The sequence below is a fragment of the Cavia porcellus genome, unplaced genomic scaffold, assembly GCF_034190915.1.
Source record: "Cavia porcellus strain 051 isolate PalLab524CR breed Dunkin Hartley unplaced genomic scaffold, mCavPor4.1 scaffold_2, whole genome shotgun sequence".
In the NCBI taxonomy this organism is placed as follows: Eukaryota; Metazoa; Chordata; class Mammalia; order Rodentia; family Caviidae; genus Cavia; species Cavia porcellus.
In genome coordinates, this window is record NW_026947485.1 from 141,319,399 (window position 1) to 141,346,078 (window position 26,680).

The 26,680-nt window shown below is 31.7% G+C and overlaps 1 protein-coding gene across 14 annotated transcripts in view; it reads right to left on the reverse strand.

The window, feature by feature from the left end:
- Positions 1-26,680, reverse strand: part of Fer (FER tyrosine kinase) — a 409,026-nt gene that overhangs the window by 326,660 nt on the left and 55,686 nt on the right. For 12 of the 14 annotated variants that reach the window (XR_010046446.1, XR_010046447.1, XR_010046449.1 and 9 more), the window contains 5 exons: positions 21,663-21,836; positions 19,121-19,220; positions 4,098-4,281; positions 657-794; positions 90-209 (listed from right to left, as the gene is read on the reverse strand). Coding sequence is in view for 9 of the 14 variants with exons in the window: in XM_063245477.1 (XP_063101547.1) it covers positions 90-209; positions 657-794; positions 4,098-4,281; positions 19,121-19,220; positions 21,663-21,836 (716 nt within the window). In the remaining 5 variants the exon portion in view is untranslated. Of the gene's footprint in view, positions 1-89; positions 210-656; positions 795-2,140; positions 3,019-4,097; positions 4,282-19,120; positions 19,221-21,662; positions 21,837-26,680 lie in introns of those variants that run through there. The other 2 variants (XM_063245478.1, XM_063245482.1) reach the window with 2 other exon arrangements.

The following is a 26,680-nucleotide window of genomic DNA, read 5'->3' on the forward strand; positions in this document are numbered from 1 at the left end:
AAAAAATTTGGAGACTTTAAATGTGATGAAATACAACTATAAAACAATAATTCATATTTAAACTATAAATTTTCTCAAATTTTACTTACATTATTTGTAAACTTTCTGCTGTTAAATTATTCCACATGATCTCATTTGCCTGAAGGTTTTCATTTTCTTCTAATAAGGAAGTATCAAATACAATTTCTTGTTCTTTAGCAGCTGTTGTTCTAGTGAAGTATGTCAAATAATTCTGGTCAATATTAGTAAGTTATCATAACATATACACATATTAGTACACACTGAATACAGAGTATTTATTCTTATTCAAAATTATATAACAAAGTAGATACAAATAGTATGAAGTAAATTCTAGTCACTGAAGATCTAATTATGCAACTTGTATCTTAAGTCTCCTCATTTATAAAATATAGATATTAACTTGTCTCAATTCTACTAAGTATAAAAGAAGAGATAGGGAAGTAACTTGTAACTCAGTAATATGGTAAGTAAAAATTTTTAAGAATAATTATATAAATTAACAGGATTTTTGAAAAGTTAAAGGAGACAATTTAATCTACAATAAACTATTTTTTAAATATTTCTTATTTTAATTTTGATAATTTTTAAAATACAATATTTTCGTAATTATTTAAAGAGAAATGAAAATATCATACCGATGAACGTCTATGAAATTATTGTACTCTGTGCTAGGATCTATCTGTTCGACTGACATTTGAATTTCTTGATGAACATTTACTATTTCCTCTGTAACAAGACTGGTTATCTGGCTGTATTCATCAAAGATACCTTTTCTGAAAACAAAAATAAAATTTTATAACATTTTAAAGTTTTATCAAGGGAAACAGAGGCCCAAAAAGGACTCAGAACAACAGACATAGGAAACAATATCAGTATTTACAGACAGTCATTTCATGCACCATCTTATTTCATCTACCTGGAGAAAAAGAGATTATATAAATGTACAGATTAGCACTTTATATTTGATAACTACAATAACTATAAATAACCTAGAAAAATACACTACCTTTTCAAGCTCATATATGACATGCACGATATATAAAGACAGTAATTTTTTCTAAATACTCTCATAGAAATTTTGGATTCTGTAACATGGAACCCTGGTTATTTCCTGCAATTTTAGTGTTCCCTTCCATTACCTGGCACTCCTCACACAACCTGCCTCATGGTTCTTCTCTTGTTCTTGGTCCTTTGTTCCTTTTTCTATATCCTGTTTAATTTTACTAGTTGTTCCTTCAATGAAATCTACATCTCTTTTTCTGACCTCCAGTCAATAGCAAAACATCACCAACATCATTTGCATAGTCCAGTAAATGTGAAAAAAAGGTCTACCACAAACATCAATCCTCTCCTCAAAAATCTACACTGCAACACTAAATAAAACTAAAGCTTATAAGTGCTATGCTGTAAAAATATGCCATTGGTTATCAATAACTTCAACACTAAGTGTGGATAGTAAGTTTATCCTGCATATGGCCAAACATATAAAAAGAATGTCTTTTCTTTCTAAAAACCATTATTCATGAATGAAAATCATTATTCCTAAAGTTCCCTTATTATAAAGTGTTCTCTCAAGTACTACTTTATTGTAAAAAGGAAAATAATGTTTGGATTAAAGAAAATAGGATTTAAACTGGTTAAGGCAATGCTACATTCAAATGATTACTGAAATCAACTGACAGACATAATTTAAAGAAAAGAAAAAGGAAGAAAAATGTAAATAAAGATATAGCAATATTCCTGGTGGTAAGGTGTTAACACATGGAAACCATAAAATGGTTATGACATGGAAATTATTAATATTTGCCCTTAAGAAAATGCAGGGCAGGCTACCTATCACATGGGATTTAATTTCAGTGATAATATAATGCTTGGGTTATTAAAATGCTAGATTTAAAATAATAGATTACAAAATGAAGATAATATGCTGTGAGAAACTATTTTGTCTAAAAAATGTTCTAGTTATTGAAAATTCATGTCAACAGTTTAAAAAATATTGATTACAATGTGAGAGTAGGAAAGTTTCTAAATTTTGCAATATAATTTAAAGTAAACTTATAAATTAAATATTTTAAATAGATAATTCACTATTTTATTAATAATTTTTTATATTCAAGCTGACTAAAAACTTTATCTACTTACTGTGACTATAGGTATAATCTAAAATTTAGTCTTACCTCTAACAAAGTATGTATCTAGTTATCTTCATAATTTTACAGAAAGAGAAGCAAAAGTAAGTCAGGCAGAGTCTGAAAGGCAGCAAAGACAAATTTGATCTCCTAATTTCAGAGGTTCCAGAAGTCATTACTACTCAAAAAATATTCAGAACCTAAATCTCTTATGTAAAATAATTCTATATCAGTGGAATAATGTAACTACGATAGGTTGTTATACTAAATCTGTTAAAGCACTAGGGAGTCCTTCAAAGGAAACAATGAAGTCATTTACTGAGGTTAATTAATATCAAGGTAATTACTGATTAGGTATTAGGAAATTTTAAAACATTCCCCTTTCTATATAATTATTAAAACAGAAAATGTGTTGACTTTGCAACTTGGAAAAATTATCTCCAGCTTAAAAGCACCAGTGTTGCTGGGCTAGTAGTGACCAACTCCAAATTCTCTGTCTCAGTCTTCACATAGCATTCTATCTTTCCTCTCTCCTTCCCTCTTATAAAAATTCCAGTTATTGGATTTAGGGAATACTTTAAATCCAGGACTATTTCATCTCGAAATCTTTAATTAATTACCAGGTCTGCAAAGATTCTATGTCCAAATATGGTCACAATTGAGATTCTAGCCACACAGGACTTTTAAGAGCACAATGGGCTGGTCAACGCACCATATCCTACTCATAGAAAGAAAGCTGGATCAATTAGAAGACCTGGCTGCAAAGCTGAAATCTCCTACCTCTTAGCTTTGTGATCTTGGCCAGTACAGATCTGTCTGTCACAGATATAGCCTGAATAAAACCTGCTCTTCCTAATTCTTCAGGACACTGTACAGAACAAGGGAGCAAATAAGTAAACACACATGAAAGTGCTTTACAAACCACAATATATTGTACAATACTTTGTTTTAGAAATTACCATTTTACCTTTTATAGTTACTCTGGCACCTATCAAGTTGTATGATACTCAGACTTCCTTTTACATTAGGACCTAAACAATGTTCACAATCATCTTTCATTTTAATTTACTGCTATATTCCAAAGTGCACAAATAGTAAATGTTCATAGGTTAATTTATGGAATTATAGGTAAATTCACTAGAACACAAGAACTTGTACTTAACTGGCCCAAGTTCTTTGTGTCATAATTCACCACAATTTGTGAACTTTACCTCTGAGAGATAAGTAAACATCGATTTCTTCTCTGACTTTCCTTCATTACAACCTCATTTCCATTTCAATCTTTCCCAACCCTACTAATGCAAAGCAACTCTGTTACTGAAGAATTCTACGCACATTCTGTGTGAAAGAAAATTGAATATAATATTTGGGAAGAGCTTAATCAGCTAATAAAAAATATGAAGTCCATTCTAACGGGTTCTTATCTTTACCCTGTTGTTTTACATCAGTACATGCAAGTAATTTACTGATAAAAGCACACTGTTACCTCCTTGGAAGCAAGAACTATAATGTGCACATTTCCACCTCAAATAACATTTATTGATTTTAATTTCATACAGGAATAAAAAGAGCAAGCTGGTAAATAAGCCTTTAAAAAATTCTTAAAACTTCTCAGTTCAAGATTTAGAAGTTCAGCCATCTGAAGGTAGTTATTCACTTATTAATACTTGTCAACTAATTCATTATTTTTCACTTAAAATTGTAGCTAAAAAGAATAAAGTAGAAATACATGCTAAAAGGACCATTCTTGGACCTTGCTAAAAAGTGAACGAGATGAGTACATCAGAAGGAGCACCAGAAGTGAAAGTCAAGAACGAAGAAAAAATGGTTCTGGAAACCCACCAGAGCAGATAATAATGCAGCTCAGGAAGCAAAGCTTAACTATAGGAAAAATATTTTGAAATTATTTTTGGAGAAATTTTACGATAAATAGAAACTATATCTTACAGTGCTTTTATCATTTCTTCTTGCATTTTCTGTAAAGAATCCAGAAGCAGAGGAAGCGTGGTATCATAATACTGATTTTGATGAAGCTGAGCCCCTTTCAATGCCAACACATACTGATTATGCAGCACATGAAGTTTCATTGTGGCTTTGTCATAACGTTCCTTGGCCTTTTCTGTTTCCTTCCCTGAAGAAAACACAGAAGCAAAAAGATAAGTAAGTTTTATCTTCACTATATACAGTATGGATTAGCATTAGTTTATATTATTTCATAATTTGTAAAAATCATAATTTTATTGAATATATACTATATGTGGAGTTTTATGAAAAACTATTTAACAGTTCAACAGATACTACCACAAAAAGGCGCATGATATATAGTATAATATGTAGTGACTCAAAATAAATATACTACTCAAAAACTGTGGTTATACAAAACATTCAAGGAGCTCATATCAAATCAGAACAGCAATACACATGAAACTCTATAAACAAGAAAGCTTGAAAATAATGTTAAATTTTAGCCAGGGATGTAGCTCAGTGGCACAAGTACCTGTCTGGCAAGCACACGTCAGTACAAAAAAAATGGTTAAATTCTGAGGTCTAAGACATTGGTAAGATAAATACAATCAAAAGAAGCTTTGTAGGGAAAGCGGACTTTTAAGGATGTGGTACATATAAAAATGTGTAAGTTAGACAATAATTCCTCCTATTCAATGATTATGAACTGAAGATTATTCAGAATTCTACTAAACATTCAGAATTTAGAATATGAAAACAGAGTCCTTGATGTACAGCCTGGTAAATGGAATACTGAATGACTCTATGTAAAGAAAAAGCAATGTGACATAGGTAAGACGAGAAAGCAGCTTGGGGGTGAGGGATGAAGCAATACAGCATCTGTATAGACAGGACAATGCTAGGCATTGAATGACCTGAAATCTAAGCAGAGGAATTCAGACTTATGTGCAAGTAATACAAGAGATGTTCACAATGTAATTAATCAAAAGTTTGGTGGTTCTTTTTTATATTTATAAAATATTGACAGATTACCAAAACAAGAGAATGAATATATAAATAAAGTAAAATTTTAAACAAATATTTTTGGCATTAATAGAGTAAACTATTTTTATCAACTGAGATTTAGAAACTTTTAAAAGGATTTATTAGTTTTTTTTCCCAAGGAAATCCTACTAATTAATGCTATCCCTGAAACAAACTTTATATTGAGAATTTTTGACGCCAGATAATTTCCTCTGTTTAGGCTCAATAACCACTTGTATATGAACAACAAAATGAAAAACACAAATCCTTTGCATTTCTCTTTTCCTTTGTAATTCTGAATCATTGGGACTACACACATAAAAGGAAAGAAACCTTCCAACAGACTGAAATATTACTACTAACACAAATTCTAGTGTTTCCAAGTACTGTTAGAACCATTGACCTTTCCTCAGGGAAATACACAATTATTTTACAGAATATAACTCTTTAGCTATAGTCCATCATTACCCGGCTTCTGCACACAGGGATATTAATAACTCTCCAAGTTATTTCACAAAATGTTGACCCAGAAGATCTATTTTACTTTATAACATCAAGAACTTCTCAATGACAAAAAAGTATTTTTTTTCATAAGAGTACTTTATTCTCTTTCATTGTTGGTTAACAGATTCTAATACTACATTGGCAAAAAGGAATTAAATATTTAATTCAGTTCTGATATGAAGGAAATCAGAGGAAAAAAAAACTTAAAATACCAAAGAATTAGTTCTTCACCCTTTTTTGACTACAACCCACAGCATGGTATATCTTATTCCATGCACCAGTACCACAGTTACCTAAATAATTAGATAAAATAGGTAAAACTCTTTAAGATGTAGGTGTAGGCAAAGACTTTCTCAAGTGAACTGGAATGACACAAGAAACAGTACCATAAATCAACAAATGGGATATATCAAATTAAACAGTTTCTGTAGAGCAAAAAGAGTCAACCAATAGAATGAAGAGACAACCTACGGAATAGGGAAAAAAATTTGCCAGCTATTCCTCAGCAAACTAGTATCTAGAATATATAAAGAATTCAAAACAATTCGACTTCCCCAATTAAAAAAAAACAATTGAAAATAGGCAGCAAAAATGAATAAATACCTCCCAGAAGAAATACAAATGATCAATAAACACATGAAGAAACATTAGAGAAATGCACATTAAAAAACACTGAGATTCCATTTTATTCCAGAAAGAATGGCTATCACTAAGAAACCAAAGAGTAACAAATGCTAGTGAGGCTGCTGGGGAAAAAAAATCCCTTCCACATTGCTAGTGAGAATGTAAACTAGTATAATTACTATGGAGATCAATACAGGGATTCTTCTTCAAATACTACAACTAGAAATTCCATTTGACCCAGTTACTTTCCTACTACGTATCTTCCCCAAGGAATTAAAGACATTATATTACACTCATACATGTATTTCCATGGTTACAGCAGCACAATTCACAAGAGCTAAGTCTCCAAGGTAGCCTACATGTCCATCAACAAATGAATGGATAGAGAAACTATGGTATTTATACAATGGAGCACTACTCTTCCACATCTATATAGAAGGATAAATAAGTCATTTGTAGTAAAAAGGAATGCACTTTGCAACTAAAATGTTACATAAAGTAAATCAGACACATAAGTTTAAACATTACCTGGCTGTTCTTATATAAGAAGCTCAAAATATAAATAAAAAGCAGAATAAAAAACAGATAATAAGGAAGGAGACAAAGATTTTTTTTCATAGGATCAAGACATGGACGGAATAGGGAGGAAAAGGAGATGAAAAAGAATGGAGATGAGTTATGTACGTATACCAACTCCTCACAAAAAATGTAATCATTATGTAATGCAAATATGTACAAATAAAAATAAAAACTGGGGAAAAAATTTAGGGCTTTGATTAGGTGTCAAGTAATTAAGTGTCAAAAAAGTGAGGTATGCTTTGTAATTTTGTTGTTATTGTTTGTTTGTTTTTTTAGACAAGGTCTTGTTATGTAGCATAGGCTGGCCTTCATTCAACTTATGACAAGTCTCCTGCCTCAGCCTCCTGAGTGCTGGGATTACAGGCATGTGCCACTATATCTGGTTTGCTCTGCGGTCTTTTAAAAATTCTATTCTATTTGAATTTTTAATATTTAAAAATGTTTATTTGAATCAAATAAGCTTTTTTCATCAGTTAATATAAATCCCTCAAGGAGTGCAAATTCATTCTATATGTATATGCAATAATTTTAAAAGTGTAGCAACTAATAAATGACTTTAATATATTGTTACTTCACAGAATACATAACATTTTTATATGTGAATATTGATGCTTAACACCCTTCTTTCAGAAATACATTTGATTAAAAGTCCTCAAGAATCATTGCAAGCGACATGTCTGCAGCTAGTCCTGAAGGTTTCTTCTACAAATAACTGCCTCCTGTTTCTCCTCACCCACACAAGTCAGGATGAAACTCCTGTACGTTCAGCTAGCACTCAAGATCCAAGATGCATACCTGCCCATACAGAAACTCATCTTCTGGGTAACATGCTAGGTGACATTATGGCTAAATGAATTGACAGTTTACCAGCTCCAACCGAAACTGCTGAAGCAGCACAACCACTGTCCTTATGAGGTTCATTTTAATGATTTTTTTTTATTTTTGTCTGTGTTTTAATTCACTATTTTAAAAACTAATTTGTTTCTGTTACTTTAAACAGAACAAATTACTTTTGACAACAATTCAAAAGATCATGTACAACTATCCAGATAAATCAATTACAAGTAATAAGCTATAGTCTACATGTTCATAATAAGAAAATAAGCAGGTACCAGGCAAAAGTATTTGAGTACTGCACTCTAATCCATTAACTTTTATTGGAAGCTAAAAAAATATAACTAATGAATTCAATTTCTTCCATATTTAATGTTATGCTTTTAAAAACTCACTCTTGTATGAATTCTACTACTAATTAACTCTTAAAATTTTTAGCTTAACTTTAGGCGTCATGATCTTGACACAAATATTTTCATAGTCATTTTAACCACTTAAATCACCCATCTGTCTTCCTATTTGCACAGATTTTTAAACTGCATACTACCCATCTGTCTTTCTATCTGGTGCACAATGAATGCACTAAATACATAACACCCAAGTCACTAAGATTTTAGGCTACAAACAACATTAGGAAAGTTAAGAATTTCACAGATGCTTTTTCTCTTTATATGTACACTGAATGACCAAACCTGACAAAGACTATCATAGCCAAAATCTAATTATCAACCATTTATCAGTAGTTAATAATACTTAAGAAAACATTAAATACCTCTGAAAATACCCAATGCAGAATCCATTATACTAAAATAATAACTACAACAATAGCATTAATAAATTCTTCAAAAACACTCTGCACTTTAAAATTGAATTTAAGCTTATGCTTTAGTATGTTTCTTCGGAAGAAGGGTGCTCTACAGCGTATACATTTTTTAAAAGGATTGCACCCAAGGCCTCCACACTGAGCTACATTTCCAGTCCTTTTATTTTTCATTTTGAGATAAGAGTCTCACTAAATTATTCAGGATGGGTTTAAACTTGCAGTCCTCTTGCCTCAGTCCCCTGAGTGCTCAGATTATATGTGTGGGCCACCGCACTCAAGTGCTCACACATGCGCTGCATTCGCTTGTAAGGTGTCCTGTAGCATGCACACTGCCTGTCAATTTATCTACCTGTCTATCCCTCTCTTCCTTCCTTGTAAGTATGATTCTCAAGATTTGGAAAGGAATTTAACTGTACTTGTCCCTGAATTGTTTAAAGTAAACATTGAAAGTCAGGTAAAGACTAAATAACACCCAAAAATGTTAATATTATATGAAGACCAAAGTTACAATAAATTTTTTAATTCTATTCAGTTGCTAAAATTATTTCCAGAAACTGATACAATTCTTGCCATATAGCTTGTTGACTCAGAGCACTAGACTCTAGAACACTAGAATACTTTCTTAACTTTTAAATATCCACATGAGAAATTAAAGGTTATGTAAAATACCTATGCTGAATAAATCATTATCAACAAGGCATTGTCATTCTGCTGTAATATCCTTTTTCTTAGACGGTAAGAGGCACAGACACAGGGCATGGCGTTGTTCTGTGTCAATTAACAGTAAGAAAGATATCCAATTTTTCCTTTCCACATAATGAAATTCATAAAAAGACTGAATTATAATTCTTTTGCCACCACTTGTTGACAAATCTGTCTAATGTTTTATAATAACAGAGTGTGTATACAACATGTTATCCCATAAACAATATTATGAAGCTCACAAAACTCAATTATGTAAGTTTGACATTTACAAGAGACAAGCTAGACTACTCATTAAGTTAGTTTAGAAAGTCAACTGTTTTTATTACAAACTTCTGAAGTTTGTAATAAACTTCATTTGTTGAATACCATGTAGAAAGCCTCCTGATAATAAACAAGATTCCTCACTCTAAAATTATTACTTTCTAAATTTTTTCCAACTAAAATCTGCTTTGATTTGAATAACTAAACACTTTACCAACTTACATTTTCCTTTTTTTCTAAAAATTACTCAAGTTCACAATTTTTATTTATCACTTTATAATTGGTATCCTAGGTACACTGAGCAAGAAGAAAATGAGGACTTGTACAAATATGTTTATTCACATTAAAGTTAAATTCAAGTGTGAAATGTGGAAACAACGAATGACCTAGACAATAATAATAATAAGAAGTCCACTTTAGTCTCAGTTCCTTCTTTCATTAGCTGTGCAACCCCTATACAAGTTATTTAATCTAAACTGTAGCACCTAATTTTAAAATGTAGGAGTTAAATTCTCTGTCTTTCCTAATTCTTAAGTTGAGATGGAGATCTAACATCAGAAAATTATCAAAATTCAGTGTATAGCAAAGACTAAATAAAGACTAAAATGTGGAGAACTAAAACATTTCATGATTATATGTTGTTATTAAAGTCTTCAAAAGTACAACTGATACATCCATATTTTGCTCTTTTTAGTAAATTTCCTTCTATAAGAATTGATTTATCAATCAAGAGATATTTATCGAACATTTATTACATATTGTAAACTATTCAGGAGACTAAAATCATATTTCATTTCAAAATCCAGTGTACTTTAAAGAACAAACTCTCCAATTCTGGGTAATAGCATTTCTTTGCATATAGTGATTTCTTCATTCAGCTGGCCCACAGTTTTCAATAACCTGAAAATTAAATGGCATGCCATTTCCAAATCTATATTCCATAAAGTACAAAAGCTCTGAATGGTGGATTCTAGCACCTGGGAGACTGGCAGCAGCATAATTCAAAAGATCCTGCATTATCATCCAAATCATAACAACACGAAAGATAAAACATACAGCATAATAATAGTCAAAGGCCAGGAAAGTCCAGATTTCAAGCTGGTTCTCTGTAGAAAAATAATGCCAAATCTCTGCAGATGACCTCCTATTACTACAGACCCTCATGAAGACGAGGGGCCTGCTGGGGAGGAAAAGAAGAAATAAAAATGCAATAAGGAGGGAGAAAAAAACAGATCTAGAACCACCATTAGGAAAAGAACGTTGATCTATCTGTGAAAATACTTAACAAGCGAACTAGATAAAAGCGCTAACAGCAGAAGGGGACTGGGAAGCACACATGAAAAATGAAGGAAGCCACCCTAGGAAGCAGACTCTTCAGATGGCGCAACGACTAAAACGAAATGTGTACACAGTGAGGAGGGTGAAAAGGAAGAAACTTTGGAAATTATGAAGGGAAAAAAATCAAATGAACAGATATACAAATCTTTGTCAAGAACAATGAGATTGTATTTGCTTGCTAACAAGGTATCCTGCCATAGTTTCGTGGATGCTTGCACAATATACAAGATTCAAAGAACAATTTATTACAAATACAGTAGTACCTAGACTATCATCATTCTGAAGTAAAGCCAAATGACAAATACCAAACCAGTCAAAAATATCTGTACCATCCACAAAAGAGAATGGACTATTAGTGGTAGAGTTTTAGAGTTACAATTTTACTTTAAAATTATAAAGAAGTTTTAAAATTTTAGGGAGAAACCTTGATAGGGAAAAAGGAGCTGGGCACGGTGGTGCACACCTAAAATCCCTGGACTCAGGAGGCTGACAGTCTGCTAGGTTAAAAATTAGTATTTCTAAGGAGTTTGACTAAAAAATATAAAAGAAAATCAAAAAGAATACAAGCTGTCTTAGTATCTTTCTCTCTGAAACTGAGATTTGCTTATTTAACAAAACTAAGCAAAGTATGGACAAATTAATGTATGTACTAATGTATGTACTTTATCTTGAAGAGGTTAGACAAAAAATATAAATGCATCATGTAGCATATTCTGTTCCACATTATTTCACCATCTATTGCCAATATTTTAATTGTCACTTGAGTTTCTGCACAGGTTTATCCCAATGCAAGTTAAACTAGTAACTAAAAGTGTCATTACTCTTAATGACCTTGTAAAGTCATATTAAGCTCTCTGCAATGAAAAGCATTCATGCCATAAGTTAGATATATATATATATATATATATATATATATATATATATATCTAGTTTTTCATATATATATAAATGAGCAAATTTTTAAAAAAACAAACAATGGCTCACTTTCAGATAATTTCAATAAAACTGAAAATTAACAATTGTAGCTTGAATGCTACCTTAAACTTTAGCAACTCTGTACCAAAATGTATTTCTTCCATATATGAACCAACAGATAAATTTGAATACCTGAATATTTAGAAAACCTCCACTTACCACATCCTAGTCACTTGTCATCCTAGTGACTAGTCATCCTAGTCACTCATTGCTGAGACAAAATACCTGACACAAGTTAAAGGAGAAAGGTTTATTTGTCTCAAAGTTTGTTGAGATTTCAGTCCACAGTTGGCTGGCTCCAAGACAGGGTGGGCATATCAGAGAGGAGAAATAGTTCATGGCAGGCAGAGAGCAACAAGTGACAAGCAGGGACCCTTTTTCTGTCCCTTATATCTACCCAGGCTACCCACTTTTAGGGCAGGTAAAACTAACACCCAGAATGGGACAGTCTTAATCCCAGCACTGCATCCCATGACCACATGAGCCTTGGGTGGGGATACATCTATATATAAGCTGTAACACCACATTACATGATTCCAATGTTTAAATTATTGAAAAAGAAGGATAGTTACCATTCTTACTGAGTTCATACTGAAGAAATCAACCCTTAAGAAGCACGAGTGAGGGGCTGAGGATTTAGCTCAGTGGCATAAGTGCCTGCCTTGCAAGCAGCCAGTCATGAGTTCGATCCTCGGTACCGATAAAAAGGAAAAAGACAAAAAAAAAAAAAAAAAAGAAAAGAAAAGAAAAGGAAAAAGCAGCACGAGTGACTCCTTAAAAAGTCTTCTTTTTTAAAATTTGGATTTATTTTAATACTGTATAAATTTAACCATCTGTCTCAAATTGAACTCATTTCAAACTGGTTTTTATAATTAAGGTACACTAAAGAGACAACTCAAAAAAATCTAATCAATTTTAATTGGCTATAAAATATCACAAAACTATTCATAATGCATGAAGAGGTTATTTAAGAAAATCTACTTCCCAATTGCAGAAACATTTACTTTTGAATGAGATTCAAAGCTACTCCCCACAGTTCTAGTAGTAGGCAGCTTTTACTTTGTATAAATTGTACAGGAATTGTACGTATCCAGTTTAACAATACCTTAGCACTTTTTTGTTTCTCATATAAAAAGAAGAGTTTGTTCCCCAACTCAACATAAGAGGAGATGTGTGAGTTCAGTATTTTCCAAATTTGACTGTCATGAGCAAGTGTAAAATAGTATTTTTTCTTAAATATGATGCATGATAAAGCAAAAGCACGCAATGTCTATTCATGTAACAGAAAGTCTCACAAATACTATCATGAGTATTTTGAAGCTTAATAGATACAAAATCCCAGGATAATTCTAGTCATGTAGAATCAATCAGGTAGTCAGAATATATAACTAAATGATATTTCAGTGTATACATACACATATATATATCACACATAGTATACAAAGACTTGAGTTATTAGCCAGTCATAAGAGTGCATGCCCGTAATCCTAGTACTCTGAAAGCTGAGCTAGGAGGACTGCCACAAGTTTGATGTCAGCCTGTGGTACAAAATGAGTTCAAGGCCAGTCTGAATCTCACAGGAAGACCTGGCTCAAAAAAATCAAACAAACAAAAACAAAGACTTAAATTATTGAGTTTACACTGAAGAAAAGTTAGATACAGCCTTATATGAATTCTCAGTTCATTATACCAAAGGAAATATATGTTGTACATGGAAAAGTACTTTTATACATGTCATACAGAAAAAAATAGAAACATGAATCTTAGGGTGAGCTTGAACTCAAAAAAGGTACCAATAATATTATTTCCAAAGTTCAATGATTTCATAAGTAAAAATTTATCACTCTTTCTCTATTGTAAATGAGTACGTTTTACATTTTCTCCTATGAAAAGTCTCCTAGCATTAAAAATGTTAGGACTCAGATGCCGTTAAAAATGGTACAGCTCTAGTCTTGTACATACAAGGTTCTGGGATCCAACCCCATAACTGAAAGGCAAAAAAGCAAATAAATGTTAATGAGACCCAGTTTACACAAAGTAAAATTCACTACGACAGGTAAGAAGCATGCAAAGACACAGGAAAATCTACCACAATAAAGGAATAATAAATCAACTGAAAGTAGCCAATACACATTGCAGTTAGTGGATGACATTAAAGCAGTTATTCCTAGTCATACTTTTTTCAAAAAGTAGGTAAGTGGAAACTTTAAGAAAAGACCCAAATCATACTTATGAAGCCAAAATACACAGGTAGAACAATTTTTAAAAAACACTCAATAGGATTAAAGGTAGACTAGACGTTGCAGAAAAAAAAAAGACAGTGTGCTTCTTGACACCACAAAACTAACCAAAATGGGACTCAGAGAAAAAGAACAAGGGGAAAAACTGACTAGAGCAGAGGCTGTCGGACAAGTACAAACAGCCTAATATATGGGTAACTGGGGTCTGAAGAGAGAGGCAAAAAAAGTATGTGAAGAAATAATGGCCAAATGTTTTCAAATTTGATAAAAAAAAAAAAAAAACTCATAAACTCTCAGGTATAAGAAGCTCAAAAAATACAAGAGATTTTTAAAATTTAAACTATGATATAATAAATCATGTTTCAATCACTCAAAACTGTAATAAGAAAATCTTAAAAGTTAGCAAAGGAAAATAAAACCTGCAGAACTAATATAAGATTACAGTAGATTTTTTTCCTTGACAAGGCAATATAGCTACATCTTTAAAAGCATAAACAGAAAAAAAACCTGTCAAATTCTACTCAGTACCAAAAATAAAAGTGGAATGAAGACTTTTTCAGACCTAGAAAAGCTGAAAAAATCAGTTACAGATTTATATTAAAAGAAATATTTAGGTAAAATAGACTAATTAAAATGATACTGTAGATGAAGGAATAAAAATGCAAGATGATGAATGATAGTTTATATAGTATTGCAATTTATTTTAAAGATAATTGATTAGGCAAAGGCAAAAACACTAACCATATGAGAAGTTTATTATATATGAAAAAGTAAAATACATCACAACAAAAGTGAAAAGAAACAGAACTATATCACTGTAAGGTGCTAACACTATTTACAAAATAATGAAACAATACTTAAAGTTATACTTAAGTGAAAAATAAAACAGATAAATTCACAATTATAATTGGAGATAATTCAATAACATCTTTTAATAATTGATAAAACAAGTATCCCCAAAATCATTATGAACATAAAAAATTTGAACACTACTAAACCAACAAGACCAAAATGACAAGACAGATTAAGTGCAGGAAACTGCAGGAAACACTTTCTTACCCAGCAAATGTTAACCATTTACCAAAATAGACTATATTATAAACCACAATGAAGTGTATGAATGAATGTTAAAGTAATAAAGTCATAAAAGGTATACCACCATGTAATTAATTTAAAAACCAAAAAATAGAAAAGAAACTCTAGAAAAGTGTCGAAACATTAAGGAACTAAACAATATACTTCTAAATAATCTATGAATCAAAGTAAAAGTCAAAAAAGAAAATTAGCAAGTATTCTGAACTGAAAATAAACAAAACACATACAAAAATTTCTGAGGACTTTAGTTATAGTTCAGTAGTAGCACACTTGCCTAGCAAGGCCCTTGGTTCAATCCCAGCACTGCAAAATAGTAGTGCAAATAAGCCTAAACCATCCTAAAGAAGGAAATAACAAACAGCACAGCATTAATCAATAAAATGAAAAGGAAAATGTTAGTAAAACTCAAAGAATCCAAAGTTGATCTTTAAAAAGACTAATAAATGTGATATACCTCTAGCCAGATTATTAGGGGAAAAAAATACAAAGTACTAAGACCAAAGATGAAAAAGGAAACTTTGCCATAAATGTAAAAGTAAGTAAAGGAATAATATGGACAACTTAATAAATTCAAAAACTTTAATGAAATGGACAAATCCCTTCAAAGACATATACCAAACTTAAAGTAAAAAAAAAAAAGCCGGGGTTTAGCTCAGCAGCTTAAGCAAACATGAGGTTGTAAGTTTAATTCCCAGTACCAAAAAAAACTAAAAAATTTTTAAAATAAATAGCCCTATATTAATTATAAAAATGAAATATATAAGCTTTTCACAAAAAAGAAAACCAAAGTAGACACAGATCTCAGCCAAAAAAAATTCTACCAATATTTTTTAAAAACAGGGCTGGGGATATAGCTCAGTGACACAGGTAAGCATGGTAAGCATGAGATCCTGAATTCAATTTCCAGTAGACCCCCCCCCCCAAAAAAAAAAAGAAAAAAGAAACGTCAGCTCAAACACATATCTACCTAGAAAACAGAAAGAGGTAGTCATTCTGGGGCCAACATTACCTTTATATGAAAATGAGATAAAGATATTATAATAAACATTGACATGAAAATTATAACCCCAAACTTCACAAATATATCCAACAATATAAAAAAATTGATATACTATCATCATGAATATTTTATTCTAGGAATCAGGATCTAAAACCTATGAAAAACCAGTCACAGAAATTACCGTGTTAAACAAACTAAAACCTGAATGTGTATTTACCTTTGCAGAAATGGAAGAAATATTTGGCAAAATCTAACATTCATTCCTAAGCAAGAGCAGAAACTTCTTCAAACTGATTTTTTTAAAAATTTCTTTGAAAAACTTTAACTTCATATTTAATAGTGAAAGACTAAATCTTTTGGCTTAAGTTCAAAAACAAGGCAAGTAAGATTATTCTGGAGATTCCATGGATTATTTAGAAAGCAAATCTCAGATATCACATCATTTCAGCTGCAAATATTTGTTCAATTAAAACAAACAAAAGAAACCAACAGGCCCTTAATAACCACAAATTTCATAACCAAATCTAACATATAATAAGATTTCCTGTCTGGGTACAAATTTCTCACATTATCTCATTACTACACTTACTACTCAAATCAGGATCCAAACAGCATCCATATGGGTACACTTTAAAATCCTCACAATTCTGGATACCTATGAGATTAGTCCCACATGGTTCTGTGGGAATCACTCCATCACTCTATCCCTGCTAAGGCACAGGAAAAGAAGCAATGTTGAGTCTTTTACTAAAGCTAAGCACTGGTCCAGGAAGATTTCAACCTGGTTCCACTCACCTGCTGGTACAAAACAGGCTAAATTCATAAGCGTATATATTACTTTGCACTCCTGACTCAAATAATCTCTCATTTGTGACTTTTAAAAACTAAAAGATTAAAACTCACATTAGAAAATTCCTCATTTATTTACCATGGACAACTACAACGTTAAAGACAGTGAAAGGGAGTCAGTAAAGCATGTGTTGTAGCAAAAAATGCCTCGCTTTCCCAGAGAGAATCCCAGCAAACCTCTGGGAAATCTCCTAAGAGACAAAACCACAGCCCTACTAATTTTCTAATATACACAATAAAAAGCAAAGAAAATGACTCCTTTTACACTACTTAGGACAGAGACAAGCTGTCTGAATTCACAAAATCATTTTATATATAAACAATCATGTACAAGGGCCAATTAAACTACAGGGTGTTTGAATAAAAAAATTATTATTTGCAATTAATATCTCTCAGAATACTATCTCTCACTTTAAAAACATTTATCTCATCATTCTTGCCACTTTCTGAAGCAGTGCTGAGAGCCTTCATTCATGTCTTTACCAGATATGTTCAAAACATATCTGCACTGCACCATGCTGTCTAATGGGAAAGAAGGTTCATAAAAACACGGCACTCCCCTATCCACCGTATTCAGTAAGTTTAGTGCATTGTGACTTCTGGATCTTCCCCAAAGTCAAAATGACCTTGAAAGGTAAATGCTTTACATTGACTCAGGATATCAAAGTAACCCACAAGACAGCACAACTAAAGACACAAAAGACTTCCAAAACTGCTTCAGAAACTGGCGAGAACGATGGGAACAGTGTGTTCAAAACAAGCGGAATCTTTTGCTTAGGTACTAATGTTATTGTCTTCTACTATCATAAATGTTTAAATTAAATATTCACTGTAATTTTGCTCATACTGCAAACTTAACCAACTAGAAGTATTCAGGATTGAATTTACAGCAGAAAATAAAATTTAGGTATTTTCCATTCAAGTACTTGTTATTCTATACTGCTATGAAAAGACCACCTTAAATAGAATACATTCAGTTCTTTTAAACTACTGGAAATAACAATAGTATTTTTAGTGTGCAACATACAGCCAAATAAAAGAATTGTTTCCTTTATGTGATCCAAAAAAATGACAAGAGAATATACTACAAATAAGAGAAAATATGTTGGTGAAAAGAGAAAAGATAAAAAACCAAAAGAAAAGAGAGCTTTTAATAACACTTATTTGGCTAGGAAGAAAAAAAATTTTTGAAAAATTTTAAATTAAAAAATCCTTATCTAATTTTTAAAACTCTAAATATGAAGATTAATACAAAACATTTAATCAGAATGAAAATACTGCTCAATGATACCAACAGTAATGCTTCTGATCATAGTTTATAATTAATTGCTATAAAAATCTAACATTTAACAAATTCCTAGATATAAAATTACATATGGTACATATAGAGACACATATAAAATTAAGCTATTTAAAAGCAAGTTAATTCTTTTTTTTTTTTGGTCTTTTTCCTTTTTATTGGTACCGGGGATCAAACTCACGACTGCCTGCTTGCAAGGCAGGCGCTTATGCTGCTGAGCTAAATCCCCAGCCCCTAAAGCAAGATAATTCTATAAAATGTATTTTAAATACCACAGGTAAAAATGTCTAAATGAATAGAACATCACTTTTGCGGGGGAGGTGAAGACTAGCACTTGAACTCATGACCTTATGCTTGTCAGGCAGGCACTGTGCCACTGAGTTATATTCCCAGCCCCTACTTCTTTTTTAAGTTCTCTGTAATTAAATAAGTAAGTCTAATGCTAGGGAAAAAATTTACACATTCTTTACATTCTACTGTAAATACTACATAATTTGATTTAGTATGAACTATTCAAAACTACTAATCAGCCAGGCATGGCAATGCATGCCAATAAACTGAGCACTTGGGAAGCTGAGGCAAAAAGTCTGAGCTGCACAGTGACTCCAGGCCAGCCTGGACTACACAGAAAGACCCTGTCTCAGAAAAGAAAAAAGAGAGAGAAAGAGAGATGGAAAGAGAAACTACTAATCATTTAAAATACAAAAAAAAAAAAAAATAGAATGACAAGTGGTCTGGTTCATTCTGAGACTTCATAATTTATCTGCTCTAAATGGAATTACTCTGCTGCTTATAAAGACAGCTTTCAATTTACAAAACTAAAAATCATAAACATTTTTCATAATTTTGTCATACCTTTAGCTAAAGCTTCTTTGTATTTCTCTCTGGCAGAATTCATTTCTCTGATTAACTGTCGATAACTAGATTTTAACTTCTCCAATTCTGTTTTTGTAACCTGTCAAAGAAACAAAATGCATAATTTGCTAAATGTTTAAATTTAAACTAGTCAAGAATATTTTAAGTGCCTCAAAAAATGAAATGTTATGGCTAAGTAATTTGCAACATAAATCTTTTCTATCATTAAAAACTAAGTATTTTTATTATAATGCATGTTCTTTAATAATAACTTAACAATCCTATTTCACCAGTTCTAACATGCACTTTTTTTAAAACACTTTAACATCTCTGTAAAGAAGATGCATCCTATTCACAGAGATAAGCACTTTGACCAGGCAGCAATCAAGCCAGGGGTCACACACAACATGTATGAATCTGACTACTGTTTATGTGGATAAATAAACAAATGTAACTCTTTGACCTGATAGTAAAAAAGCTACTTAAACAATTTAAGTAAAAACATAAATCCCAGAAGTTTGTACATCTTCCAGTATGCCTTCTAAATACTGAGAAAGAGACAGCATTAAAAACAAGCAGAAGAGGCACCAGCAACTTGGAAAACAATCTGAGACCACATACTGAAAGATTCTGAATCACAAATGTTCTTGATGGCACAGAGAAAAATGCTGCGTAATAAGCCAAATCATTCTTTCAAGATAAACTCTGATTAATTCTGTATTAACCAGAGTTATTAACATCAAATCCAAAATTCTGGTTAATTCTGAATTGGTGAAGAACCAATTCATTATTCCGCACATTGGCAAATTAACTAGATAAAGTAAGCACTTCTCTAGGTTTTCCTAAATGAAATATAGTTTATAGAACCAAAGAGTTGATACAGGAATATATTCTTTACACAAAAATTTTAGCTAACTTGAAAAGTAGCTTTGAAAAGTAGATAAGGGTAGAAAATGATAAAAGTAAAATACTGTGCAAGTATTGCACAAATTCAAATAAAGTAATAATCTAAGCAGTAAGCATTAATCTTCTAAAATTATTAGGTGAAAGTCTAATGGAAAGCTTCTTGGATGGTAATTTCAAACACAGCCTCAGCAACATAGTAACACACTGTCACTGAGCTTCAAAAATGAATAAATGAAAAGGGCTAGGGAGACAGCTCAGTATGAAGTCCCCAAGATTCAGTATTGGGGATGTAACTCAATCCTCGATACTGAAAAAAGAAAAATTATCTAGCTGATAGCACAGAGACTCACTAGTGAAGTTTAACATCACAGAAAAATAAAGTGGGCACTATACAACTTTGGACATAAAACATCAGCAAGTATACAAGACCACTTAGGTATATTCTTGTCCAAAAAACACAACAATCTCCTCAAGCCTGTAAATCTAATTTCTACTTTACAGGAAAAATACAAGATGAAGGAAAATGAGATATAATAAGATATTAACATCAAATCCAAAATGAATGAAACTCACTGCTATAAAACAAATTACTCAGTTTTTTTCAATAAATAAATGGCACTTTCTTTAAAAGGCCACGAAGGAAAACCTAAAGATTAAATGAGAATTATTCAAATGCAATATGGACTACATTTGGACCCTGATTTAAAGAAAGCAATAGTAAAAAAAAACATTTAAGTGGCAATCATTAAAGATAGGATATTTATTAACATTGGGGAATTATATTGGCATTTTAGGCAGATTAAGGATACTATAGTGTTTTTTAAAGAATTTTTTTAGCAATACACACTAAAATATTTATTAACAAAATCATACTTGAGATTTTCTTTAAAGTAATTCAGTGTAGAAGAAAAAGTGAATGGGACAATAGGAAAAAATAAAATGAATTTTTAAGTGATAAGTAGGTAGAAGTTCATGCTATCATTTTTTCTTCTTTTGTGTACTGGTAAAATTTCATAATAAAGACAGCTTTAAGAAACTATCAAAAGAAATAAGCTGTAAGTATAAAAACTATTTAGAAATATCTTAAGTTATTTTGCTTCTATTTTCTGTTATTTATGCTTAGTGTTATATATTAAATTTTTAAAAGGCTAAAAGTTATTTCAGTAAACAAGTAAAATATTCTATATGATTTTTAAAAGAACTACATTATAGTGCAAACATATAGTTGAAAACATTTATTCTTAAATGTATAAAAGATAACAAATATCTTACAATCAGTAATATTTTGTATATAAAATGGCAATAATATGTCACAGCTGTAATCTCAGCACTTCAGAAGGCCGAGACAGGAAGGCCGAGACAGGAAGACTGTAGGTTCCAGCCTAGCACAGGGAACTTAACAAGACACTGTCTCAATATAAAAAATAAAAAAGGGCTAGCATGTGGGTTAGTATAAACACATTGAGTTCAGTTTTTAAGGTCCCACACAAGTGTACACACACACTCCCGCACACAAATCCATATATGTCGCCAAACCTATTTCTTGTGAGGAAATGATCAATACTTTTAAAGTCATGCAAAATAAAATATTCAGTGAATTTAAACAAATTAAAAAATTCAATATGGAAAGACAAACCTTGATCATCTCTGCTTCTATCTGCTGATGAATACCTATGTAACTCTTCTTCACCTGTTGCTTATCCTTGATCATCATGGTAAGCCTATGTAAGGGTCCAGAGTTTAGGTCCTCTGCATGTGCCTTCATTATCTTACTAAGTTGTTCAGTCTGCTGAATCATAAGTAGCCAAGACTAAAAAAAAAGGAAAAAGGAAAATTAGCATTTGTACTAAAGATGCCCAAAACACAGGCAACTGAATTGAATTAGACACATCTCCAAAGAAAAACTACAAATGCACAGCGACTACATGGGGAAAAAATATGTAAAAACAAATCATAAAAAAAGATAAATTTCAATCATTTGTAAGAAAATGGATGTACCTGGAGACCATAACACTAAGTGAAAAAAATCAGATACAGGAAATTAATTATAGTTTCTCTTATATAAAAAATACAAAGTATAAATAAAGAGCAAAAGAAAACACAGATGATAGAAATAGGAAGGCAGACTTTGTGAAGATGCAAAGGAGATCTAGGAATGGTGAGAGATAGAGAGAGGAGGGAAAGGAGAAGTAAAAATGATTAAAATGTTATGTTATATATGTACATATGTGCATATATGTAAATTCCCCAAGATGAATGTATTCACTATGCATGGCAAAAAAAAAGAAAAAAGAAGGAAGGGAGGAGGGAAAGAAGGAAAAGGAAATTAGTATTTATATTAGAGGTACGCATTTTTCTGTGATTTTAGACTTCAAAAGCTTTAGATATTTAGCTTTATAGAAATAATAATATAAATATGAAATGGCAGGATTCTGACAATTGTGAAATAAACTATGAGTGATTTGTATTTAATATTGTCAACTTCAACTACAAATGCTTCAAAATTCAATAGAGACTATGCAAAATGCTAGGAAAAGGATTAAAGACTTTTCTAGCAGTCCACACTGAAACTACTCATTTGCTTTCCAACACACTAAAAGCATGCTCTGCCTACAGCATTTTAATGCCTCAATAATGTCACCAATTTCTTTCTCAGTCTTTGGTACCTTCTCTTCTGTAGCTGCCTGTGTCATAAATACTGGTATTCTCTGGATTTCTATACATTGCCTCCATAGCAGAGACCCACAATGCTGGGTGGGATAAAGTGGGCACACAGAGATTACTAGAACAATAAATGATTTGTTATTCATTAGATTCCTAATGAAAAAAAAGTGATAGAGGAATGCTTTTCACTATAGGTCTTCAAAATTTTATGCAGAAACAATTACTAGAGACTGTCATAGCAGGAAGGATTCGTGTTAATTTCAAATATTTATAAAAACACTACTATTCTACTACTAATAACATACTACTATTTTACTACTTTTGATGTAAATGAATAAAATTGTTCTTTTTCTGTAACATTTCAATGGAATCATAAACCATAATTGCTTAAAACTCTGAATCACAACCTAAAAGAAGCAAATTCTTGGTCACAGCCTGGATTCATCAAATTCAAATTTGGTAATCTTATTTTGACATCCCATAATATATGTTTTATATAAATATATAAATACCTATTTATATAAATATATATATATTTATTATATATAATACTTATATAAATACCTATTTATATAAATATATATAAATATATATAAATACCTATTTATATAAAACAAATAGGTAATAGGTCTTGAGAACACATGAGGGTCATTTTTAATTGTGAGATGCTTTTTTTGTAAAGGAGAGGGCAAAGATGAGGGAGAGAATGAGTGAGAAGAGGTATTTACCTCCCGTCTTGCTCCCTGTGATGTTTTGCTATTTACCCTGCTATTTCCTATTCTCTCTTTATGTCCCACAGAAGTTGTTAGGTTTTATCCCTTTTCCTGTATCCTTAATTTCTCCTTGATTGGCTTCTTTGGCTCAACATTTGTTTGTGTTGTTTTGAGGTACTGAGGATTGAATCTAGGACCTTTCGCTTGCTAGGTAAGATCGCAACTATTGAGCTGCACCTCCAGATTCATATTTTATTTTTGAGGTAGGATCTTGCTAAGTTATACAAACTGAGCTGAACTTGCAATCCTCCTGCCTCAGCATCCTATGCAGCCTGGATTACAGGAGCACACCACCATTCCTAGCTTCAATATTTCTTTATGAAACAAAGCCCTCTCTCTCTGTATTCCCACAATCCAACAACCCTTCTATCTACTGCCCTAATTTGTTTTTAAATCCCTCAAATAATTCTAGGGAAATAAAAATTAAAACTCTGCTTTAGATAAAGATGAACCAGGTTATACACAGGGGACACAACATTTCTCTTAAGATTTAACAAATAAATACTGCTTTTATCACTCAGGTCCTGTGTAACAAAGAACCAATTGGTAGAGTTGATGAATTCCATTACTCCTTTCTCACCTCACCTTTTTTTACAGCTAATCTCACGTGTCTAAATGACTTTCTACTCCTCCTCTCTAATACTGTCTACTTTTTGCCAGTTCATAGGCTTCCTCTTATTTACAAATGCTTTCATCACTATAATGACACAAGTATTTTAGTCTCATTTATGTGGAAACTGTATTAAGAGATTAATCTGTTTGAGGTCACATAGCTAAAATGGAACAGCTCACCTGTAAATACGAATTTATCTCACTTAAATAAGTTAAATTGGTTCTAACTTGATATTTAGGGAATAGGAAAGAAACAGAACACAAAAGCCCTTATATCTAAAAGCAGTTTTTAGAACTATTATCTAAACTAAACTGATGAGAATAACTTAAAGCCAGTTACAAATTACACGGCAAACTTTAATCTTCTGTTCACTACATTATCAATAAATTAGAGGCTAAAAGTCAAAGTGAAATATTCTCTGCTCCCTTTACTCACCTATTTTGTAGCATGAGTATATCTAAGTAAAAAAGTCCCTCTAGGTCAAGATTCATTCCTCATATGCCATACTTTATGAGAAGCTACAGACACACAACAGTTCTCTCAACATAATTGGCTTTCTAACTAAAATAATGGTTCCTCTTTTGAATCTTCATAACTGGAAGAATTAAGAAATAAACCTTCTTTGTGAACTAACCCTAATACCACAATCAAAAATACTATAATCATAAATAGACCTACTTTAAAACAGAGACCTCAAGAGCACATATTTTCCTATGCCCTAGAAAAATAAAAATTACTGGTTTGAGATTTTAAATGACTTTTCAGAATTCAAAGTTGTACATTAAATAATAATATTATATCATAAAAATACTGTTTTTACCTGAAATTTATCATCTCAAATGGTTTTTAGTTTTTAAATTTGATTTTAATGTCATCTACTGTAATCAAAACTAAAATGCTACACTTATTTGACTTAGAATTATTCAAGAGAAATTTTACATGAGAAGAAAAAAATTTTACATTAGAGAAAAAATACATCAGGAATATACACTAAAAAGCATCTTATACTCTGGTTTCTCTTTAGATCGTATAAATCTTTCACCTTTTACTAAATAGCAGCTCAGCTTTATAAAATAGTTAAATTTTAAAATGTCTATTTTAGGAAACCAAAAATGGTCAGTAGTACTGGGTATACAAGAATGAATACATGATATAAAGAAAATAAACTGTTCAATGTTTTTAAAAATGAAGAGCCACGAAAGTACATCATAGCCTTTCTGCCTTCTACCGTTGAACCAACAGATGTATAGTAATGTAAATCAGTCTTCTGGAGACAGGTAGTAATTTAAGTGCTCTGAGTTCTGCAGCTTGGGCAAGCTGCGGCCGCCTCAGGGCCAGAACCACCCAGTGTCTCCCAAGATCTGCGCTATATTGGAACTTAGGGTGCTGGGAAACCAAGCAACCAGCTCACCTCCCTGGTATATGGTGGCAAGTCTACTGGTGCCGGGGATGAAAATCAAATACCCATCCCATCCCCATTCCGTTAGCAAATGAGAGCCAGAGATCTGAGCATCTCTTGGGAGGTTGACCATATGCAATATAACAAATAAAGGGGATTTCCTTCTACCATCTCTTTGAACGCAAATATTTTTATTACTGTTTTGCTTTGTTCTGTTGAATGGTATTTCTCTATTCAATATTCTGTTTTGATAAGTTTTATAATGTTCTGTATTTTGTTTGATTTTGCTGTACCTGATTGAAAGAACTACTATTGTGAAGATAACAAGATATACTATGGTACCTATTACTGTTATCCCAGTAACCTGCTGTGAAGTTCTGTACCAATTTTACTACACTGTCTCAACTGGCTTTATTCCATCTTGTTCTGTTGTATTTTACTACCTTCAAAATAATAAAATATTTTTTAAAATGCTCTGAGTTCATTACACCAAAAAGTATGTATTCTGGCACACAGTAAAAGAACAAACTACTACTGGAGCTGTAATTATAGTAAAGCACTGAAAATAATCAACAGGATGACTCAAGCTTGAAAAATACCTAATAATAGTTGTCATAAACAGCATTTTGCCACAGACTGTATACTCCAACTACTTGTTTTCTTTCTTCATGCCTGAATGTTTTTAAATGCAGCATTAAAATTCCATGAAGAATACATAGCTTTGTACTACACAATGACTCAACATAAATGGTTCTCTGAAGCCGTTATTCTTATTCTGACTTTGCCTAATACATAAGAAGAATGTTGGAGTCTCTCAGTCCTTATGGGATATAGAAATGCAGAAAACAACTCATTAGAGTTTCCTAAATATGAGGTTTTCAAAGATTCTACTGCAAAACTTTAGATACTTTCTTCTCATAAGAGCCTCTCTTTCTTTATCTTCTTCAAAGGTTCCTGGTTTCCCTACTCCAAATAGTCACAATTTTGGCTGCCATAAAAAGCAAATGAGAGCATTTCAAAAATACCAATTATTGAGCCCCATAACCAGGGATCCTGATTTAATAACTTTTAATGGGGTTCAGGTATCAGTATTTTAAAACTCTCTAACTAATTCTAGTGTACAATGGTAGTGTTCTACCATAACAAAACATTTATACCCATAATAATCACTGGGTTATGCAAAATCTATAATAAAAGTCATAGAG